Source organism: Solanum dulcamara, chromosome 7 (genome assembly GCF_947179165.1).
Source record: "Solanum dulcamara chromosome 7, daSolDulc1.2, whole genome shotgun sequence".
NCBI lineage: Eukaryota > Viridiplantae > Streptophyta > Magnoliopsida > Solanales > Solanaceae > Solanum > Solanum dulcamara.
The window spans coordinates 18,484,551-18,493,102 of NC_077243.1; the positions used below are offsets into that span (position 1 = coordinate 18,484,551).

At 34.3% G+C, this 8,552-nt stretch overlaps 1 protein-coding gene across 1 annotated transcript; it reads right to left on the reverse strand.

Moving 5' to 3' along the window:
* Nucleotides 1-575: 575 nt before the first annotated feature.
* On the reverse strand, nt 576-7,806 carry LOC129895858 (short-chain dehydrogenase TIC 32, chloroplastic-like). Its single transcript, XM_055971631.1, has 8 exons — nt 7,509-7,806; nt 5,936-6,167; nt 5,704-5,783; nt 3,773-3,926; nt 2,736-2,814; nt 2,393-2,477; nt 1,323-1,369; nt 576-862 (listed from the first exon to the last, which is right to left on the reverse strand). The coding sequence occupies exons 1-8, from the start codon at nt 7,612-7,614 to the stop codon at nt 704-706; spliced, it is 942 nt and encodes a 313-aa protein (XP_055827606.1). The 5' UTR covers nt 7,615-7,806; the 3' UTR covers nt 576-703.
* Nucleotides 7,807-8,552: the final 746 nt, after the last annotated feature.

The following is an 8,552-nucleotide window of genomic DNA, read 5'->3' on the forward strand; positions in this document are numbered from 1 at the left end:
AATGAATCTATGCAGGTTGAAAAGATCTCGACAAATGAGAATCTTGCAAATATGCTGACCAAAGTGATAACAAGGGACAAGTTCGAAGTGTGCAAAGAACTTGTTGGCATGAGCTCTCTCTGAGAAGATGAAATTTGTGGGGTCCATCCCATGTATTTTTGTCAACAATAGTTGCAAGTAAATTGTCAAAAGAAAATTTGCATTAAATGTTGAATTTTTGGTGTCTTTCGTGATGTCACTAATGACATCATAGGAACAATTTTCTCCTATAAAAGGAGCACATAATTTTATTGTTACAATCATCCAATTCACAGAGAAAAGAAAAAATATTTAGAGAGTTGTGAAGACTATATATAATAAAATAGTTTGTGAAGAAAAATAGAGTATGAGCAGTGTTTTAGTAAGATGGCAAATTAAAAAAGTGTTATTCTTTTTAAGTGTATAGTAGTCATTTTGAGTATTGACTATACGTGATTAAATTCTGTCTAAATTCTGTCCCAAATTATTTAGGTGGTGACAATAAACAAGTAGCAAGTGGTTATAGGTATATGTCACTTTTGTTTAACAGGAAAAAATCAAACTGAACATTTGATAATATTAACAACAGGTCACTTTATTCATCTCTCAACTCTTTATGCAATATCACAAATTACAAATTACAACCAGATACAGAGTTACTTTTCTATTTTCCTGGTACAGCATCTTACTTCACCAGATCCATACTAAAATCCCAGAGCCTCTTAGCTAAATCCATATCTTTAGCAATCGCTGTCGTCTTCGCCAAATTGTTGTCCGAAAAATATTCACCACTCACCCCCTTCACTTGTGTATTCAATGCAAGATAACAGGTGGTTGATGCTCCCTAAAGAAGAGGAAATGGGAAAGTTAAAGTACTCATTATTTTCCATGGCATCATGGTTGTTTCTATTTCAGTGAAAAGTATTTTTCTTCGTCTGAGCAAAGGTCATGTGTGTCGACAAGTTATTCTGCATTGGCAAATCATCCTCTGCTTTGTTTATCGACTTACCTTGTGGAAACTTCTTAATCAGGTTCCATTTTCTGTGAATGTAGCAGGGAATTTTATCTGAATGCCTAAGGAAATACAAATTATGTTCCTAGAAAAATGATTTTTCAGCAACTGATTCACAAGAAGATCATTATTAATCCTAAGTAAAACCTCCTGATAGCAAGAACTGGTAATGTGTATGCCGATTATTATCGAGCCAAACTCTTGCTCTGGAAGATGTCAAAATTCTCTCCTCATTATTGCAAAAGAATCTGTGAATACTGCAAAAATTTAAATGCTTTGATGCAGAACATACCTGTTGAACATTTTTAAGCAGAAGTTTCCCAAGACTGCCTACGAAACCTGTAATGAGCAGAAAGGAATATTTCATGTTCGCTTCTCTTGGATATGCAAAACAAACATTACACGCAAATATTCTACGACGACTTGTGGGCTTAGAACTCTATATAAGAGAAAATGATAGTCCTCTTATGTTTTGGGGCGGGTCCAATGTAATGGTACCTTAAATGTACTCCTAGGCAGTGTATGTCGTTTAAGTCTATCAAAAGTGAGCACTTTTGGTATACGTCAAATATTTAACAAAATCTGTTCATTAAATTTAACTGTGAAAAAAAAGAAGAAACGATTACCATGAACTCAAATTTGGAAGTGCCATTTTTGTAGTTTCTCCTATTTTTGGTCTATTTCAGAAGTTTGGTGCCGATTTTCCTGGTGCAGTTTCTGCTTCTTCTTTTTTCTATTTCTGGTGTTTGCTCTAGTTTTTGAGGGTGTTGTTTCTGGGATTTGACAAGACTTGGTGTTTCTGGTTAAATCTTTTCTTTTCACGGTTCCCATTAAATCTAACAGTCAGAGTTACTTAAATATTTGACGGATAGACCAAAGCTGCTTGGGAGTATATTTAACCGACCACTTTGAACCTGCCCCAAAACATAAGGGGCCATTTTTGCTATTTTCTCCTTTATGTAAAGACTGTCTGAAGTTAAACGTCATGGAGATGTGTATGTCACAAAGCTATGCAAAGTCAGTAAGGGGACAGCCTGGTTGTCTCAATAATGACCATTAGAGTTAGTGCGAGGGTTCAATTCCAACCCCCTCTCCTCCTCCAAATTAGTGGTCAAGCTCTTAACGATCTCCCTCCCTCTCCCACCCACCGAGGTAAAAATAAAACAAAGAGAAACTAAAGAGAAAAAGGAAACAAATCTACAAAGGAAATGCCTTTTGCTCATTATGCCATGAATTAGTATTAGTGAGAGCACTAGAGGCTTTCTTCTAGACATAAAGTAGCGAATTTACTGTACATACCATTCAAATTAACCAAACACCAGCTACTAAATAGAAAAAGGAAGAAAAGAGAATCTTACTAACCATTAAAAATACCCATATAACGGAAAAGATTGGTTGTGATAGTTCCAGGATGAAGTGAATTTGCAGTTATTTCGACTCCATCTTCCTGTTTGAAATAAATATCACTAAAAATTTAGAGTTCAATTGAATGGCATGGTACACTCGTCCAAAGCTGTGATAGAGCTACAGAAGTCAGAGACTGCAAACCAAGAACTTCTGAATGTGCAAAAAGGAATATCCAAATATACACCCAAGAAATATATGTGTTTGCTTCAAGGAATGGAGACATATCATGACTACACAAGAACCACTACGGCATCAGAATGAAAATCAGTATGTAAGATTCTTTTTTTCGAGAATCCACCTTTAAGCGTCTTGTAAGCTCATTCGCATGCAGTATGTTGGCCAGCTTTGATTGGCCATATGCACCGTAGCTGTTGTAGCTGCACATAAAATAACAAACAACATAGACACTGAAAAATCAGTTGTCCAGGGGGCAAAACTCCTTTTATCATGGATAGGTATCAGTTATACAGCTTGAAGTGAAAAGACAGCAATGAATCGTCAATCTTGAGCACAAAAAGCTTGTCATCTTTAATTAGTTCAAGAGTAGTAAGGAATAATTATCAAGCTTTAAGGAAACCAATAAGACAAGTGATCAGTTAAATGATGTGATCGCAAATTAGGGATAATCTAAGATGATTCATATTGATGTTTAAATACAGATAGAGTATCACCCAGTAGTCTCCAACAATAAATATTAACATATCGTGATAGAAATCTGAGGTGTTGGTCGAGAATTTAGGACACCATAATTAACAAGAGAGGTTGTCAACCAAGAACTTGTAATGAATTGCAAGCACTCATCTTTGGTTTATGATAACACTGGAAATCTATATTCAATACTCCCTCTGTTCACTTTTACTTGTACGGTATTCCAAAAATAGATTTTCACTTTTACTTGTCATTTTTAACATATCAAGAAAAGACAATTATTTTTTTGTGTTTTACCCTTTAACATTAAAATGTTAATTCCCCAAATCATTTTCCAAGACCTAAGACTATACATCAATTGGATATTGTGGTAAAATACTCATATTAATCATTGTTTCTCAAAGGGCGTACAAAGTCCAAAGTGGACAAGTAAAAGTGAATGAAGGGAGTATATTACACACTCTCATGGAACTATTAGACAGTAACTCTTAAGGGGCGTACAAAGTACGAAGTGAACAAGTAAAAGTGATTGAAGGGAGTATATTATATACTCTCATGGAATTATTAGACAGTAATTCCGAAAATTCCAGGCTGATCACTGAAGTCATCGAGCAAGTGATGGATTTGAGCAAGGTTTCTCTTACAATCAAGAAAATTTAGTTCGGCACCAAAATCTAACAAGATTACCTTTTGGGGTCATTAATTTTGTCAAACCGAATTCCTTCTCTATATGCAAATCGATGAGCCTCTGATGAAACATTCACAATCCGTCCTTCTCTCTTTGTTTTACGTGCTGTCTCCTTCATCTTCTCCAACAACAAATTTGTCAAAAGAAAATGACCTGCGAACACAAGAAAGAAGAAGAATTGAATAAGATATATTAACAGGAAGTATGAATGTCCCTCTTGAAAGTTTACTTTTGAAAATATTGCCCACCTATCATCTATCTACAACTTCCTACCAGTCTTATTAGATTTGTCAAGTGTGCGCTGTATTAATGAAGAGTAAGGATGACAAAGTATGGACAAAGGGGACATGAATTGTCCTCTAACCAGGTCTCAGATGGTCTTTTACATGTGCATTTTATAATTGAAGCTTAAGAGGAAAAGAGTATGGAAAATCAACTATTGGTCTCCTTTAATCGAGAACTGAATCTTCATTTCAGTAAAATTAGGAAGAGCAATAAATTTGGATTACATGCTTTATAAAATGAACTGTTGCTTGAATAAAAAAAAAGAAAAAAAAGAGAGAAAATAGCCAAATGCCCACCCAACCAATTACCAGATTCCTAACTACACAATTCAATTTCACGGGGGTCCTATCACCCCTGAACTATTTAAAACTGAAATTACTACACCCTATAAAAAGCCACAACCACATCTATGTTGACCGGTGAAACTCACGCATTTGACACGTGGATTTTTTTGAAAATGTATTTTTCTTTACCCTTTTCGTCCTATATTTTCACCTTTCCTTCAAACACCAAAAGTCTTTCACCAGTTTTTCCCTTTACTACAAACACCAAAACTCCACCAATCAACCCAGCACCACCCACTTCCTATCACCAACACTATCAAGTCCTAAACCTTTGACATTATGACATATCAGAAAATCTGAGTTTAGAAGAAGCCGATGGTGTGTTTCACATTATCATCAACGATGGTAGCAACGACAGTTATGAAGAGAAAAAGGCTGGCGAAAATTTTGAGTTTTATCTGTTTCATCCATCATTTGATTGGTACTCGGATCATTTTTGTGGATGTATTTGTCAAGTTGCTCAAATCGAGGCAATGTATACATAACAATGGATAATACTATCTAAAGCAGACATTGATCTTTCTATTTCATTCTCAAAATCACATTTGGGTTTCGTCGAAAACCCAAAATTCTTTCTGGTTATGGAATAAATCGCCAAATTGAGGCACCAAAAAATCAAGATAAGATCTTTCCAACCCAATCGGCCTTGTGGGTTGGCATGTAAAGTGATGATTGACAACTCCTATAACATCAATAAAGAATTCATTTTCAAAATTTTCTAATTCCATGCACAAATTAAAGAATCAAGAGGAATACTGAAATTCCATGGTGGTGATGGCTGTGATTTATGGGTGGTGAGTGGTGGTCGTATGAGCACACCACATAAATGTCCCTTTTATACATATGGCAAGCAATTTTATTAACGGGATTCAATATACAAAGAAGTATGAAACTTAGTCTATGTTGTAAGGAAGAAGAAAAAAAACAAATAAGAAAAAAATAATTAAACATACAAGTATTTCTGAAAAGAAATATTAAAAATAAAGTTTGACTATTTATTTTTTGAAATTGGTAACATAAAGTTTGACTATTTGTTTTTGGTGCTCACTCTCTCAAATAGAATGAAATACGCTCAGTTTTCCACGGAAGCACTCAGGGAGTTAATAATTTCAATTCTAAACAGTCCTGGGGTGATAGGATCCCATGAAGTTGAAGTGTATAGTTGGAAATCTGGTAATAGGTTGAGGGGCATTTGGCTATTTTCTCATAAAAAAGATGATGGAACTATTTCAGGCTCTCTTCTACTGCAAAAATCAACATTATATTCTGCGCAGAAACATACATTAACAAACAGTTCTTACCTAGATGATTTGTGGCAAATTGCAGCTCTATGTTGTCTTTTGAGAGCATAAAGGGAGTTGCCATGATTCCTGCATTATTACTTTCAAAGAAAAAGATGATATTAATAGACGTGCTTGGATATATATGAAGAGGGAAGAGATTCATGCAGAAGATCAAAGCTATTTGAAAGAGACATAGGGAGTAAAAATACAGTCTTCAGGTATGCGATTACAACTCTAATTCATCACTTACATTAAAAGGTTCAATGAGCGACCTGATGATTTAAAATCGGAAGCAAATTTCTTCACTGATGCCAATGAACTAAGATCTAACTCCATGGTATCAACTTTAGCAGCAGGGATTTCCTTAACTATTGCATCTTTAACATCTTTTCCAGCAGTCATATTCCGGACAGCCATGATGACATGAACTCCACGCAAAGCAAGAACACGGCTAGTTTCAGAACCAATACCACTTGATGCCCCTGCAAATAGATGTTCATGAGCAAACCAAATACTGCTAGATGCTTAACATTTCATGCCTCTAAATAAAGATAATGCACACACTTTACCTAAGAGATTTCAAGTATAAACTCAATTATATACACGTACTTACAGTAGTAGTGTCAATCCAGCTGTTTACCATAAACCACAAGCAGCCATAGTACGGAAAATGAAGAAGAGTTAACTTAAGAATGTATATCAAGGATCAATTAACCAATACAGGATTTTTTTTTTTTCTCAACAAGTGATCTACAAGGAGACTGAGAATGTCTTTATAGTATAATATACCAATAGCTTCAATTGCATATGATTATATCCGGCCTCTTCAATAGTCCAATCTATGCATTGATCGGATTTTGCATTAGCTGGGCCAAATAAGCATTGGTAACCAGGTCTTTGGCAGTAAATTGCCTGATAACTACATCAAGGAATTCAATATTTCATTATTTTTCAGTGTTCATCAGGAGATTCTGAATGAAATTGAATTACCAATTCTGTCTCCCTGTTACAAATTGAAGACTATCGAAACCCATAAAATAACTACTAAGATTCCAAATTGAAGCTGTACATAGTAGTTTTGAATGGATTTTTCATATAATTCCGATAGCTCCGTAAATACATGAGGTTGAAAAGGATTACCACCCCCTCTCTTCATACTTTTTTTTTATATGTAGTGCCTGGGAGTAACTCTGCCCACCGAGACTTAGTCAAATATGAGTAAATCAATTAGCGGTTTTTGTCTCCATTGGAAATTGAACTTAAGTCTCCTATCGTTGATGGCTAGGGCACACCCACACCCACACTCTACCTAGTGAAATTGAATACTGTCGAGCAATCAATTTTTCTTTAGGCTCTCTCTAGGCATGTCTAGGTAGGGCCAATTTCTTCCATTGATTAGGACAAAAATCATATGCAAGCAAAGCAGCCACAGATTTTCTACGTGAAATTGCTTGGTTCATACCCAGGGGCAGAGCTAGTGAGACTCTAGGAGTTCATCCGAACCCACTTAGGTGGAAAATTAGACCGTTTATATTTGTTAAATTATTAGTTATATATATCTATATAACCCTTCGATTTCTGTGTTTTTATTTTTCATATTTTAAAACCCTTCTATGAAAATCCTGACTCTGCTGCTGTTCATACCTAGCTTACTCGATAAACACGCCACCTTTTATTGTTTTAAGGAAAAAGAGGAATAGATACACCCATTGCATGTCACCACCAACAATAATTAAATACTAATCGATACCCAATTGAACAATTCTCTCTCTATATATATATATAGTAATTTTGAATTATGTGAAAAGGAGATCGAGTGGAACCTGTAACAATGGCGGTAAGACCAGAGCCATCAATTCCATGAGTAACTTCCTCAGCGGTGGAAGAAGACGAAAACCCAGATGGCCCTTTTCTCTTGAAAAGCCACATTTTTGTTTTATGGGTTTGTTTCTGCTTGTAGAAATATGAGGAGGATGCCAACAACAAGTTATTAATATTACTACTATTCTAAGCAAAAATTAAATGACATGCCTTTTTGCATGATCCATAACTTTCCAGAATTAATTATGATTAAGAATGTTGTATGAAACATGGAGTAGGAGAGACTGACTGGAGCCTATCTTGCCAAGTGGAACGACTAGCCTACACATTTATCCAATCTACACCCCCTTCATGTTTTCCAACTTAAAAACTAAGGGGTCGATTGAAAGTTGGATAAAAAAGAATTATTAGTTTTCGTATACCTTATATAACCTTTGGTGAATAAATAAGAAATAAGTTATTTATATATAAAATTATTACAATATCTAGTTAATAATTTAAAAAATTGCATAATTAATATATATATAAATTTTGAGAAAATCTATACATATGCGACATATATAAGATGTGGAATAACTAATATGTCACACATAAATAACTAATACATCCATAAAATAATACATTGATTCACTCATAATTAATTTCTACATTACTAATACTTTGATAACTCTAACTTAATACCAAACAACCTCTAGATTGTTTGGTAAGTGCTAGAGTAGTGCAGATATTAATATATGAATTAGCTATAAGAAAATTTATGCATTATTTAATGCAAATATTAGTTATTCCATCTTTTAATCTTCATTTTACATATATAATCTCTCCTAACTTATACATATTTTAGTTATATAGGTTTCTAAATTGCAAAATTAAATACCATATTAATTTTATATATAATTCTGATCAACTAGCAAACATAGTATTACTTTTATATATATTTATATATATGATCTAATACATGTATGATATTTCTCTTGACCAACTCCCAAACGACCCCTAACTATATCATTTTTCACATAGTAATATTATTATTTTATATTGCCACC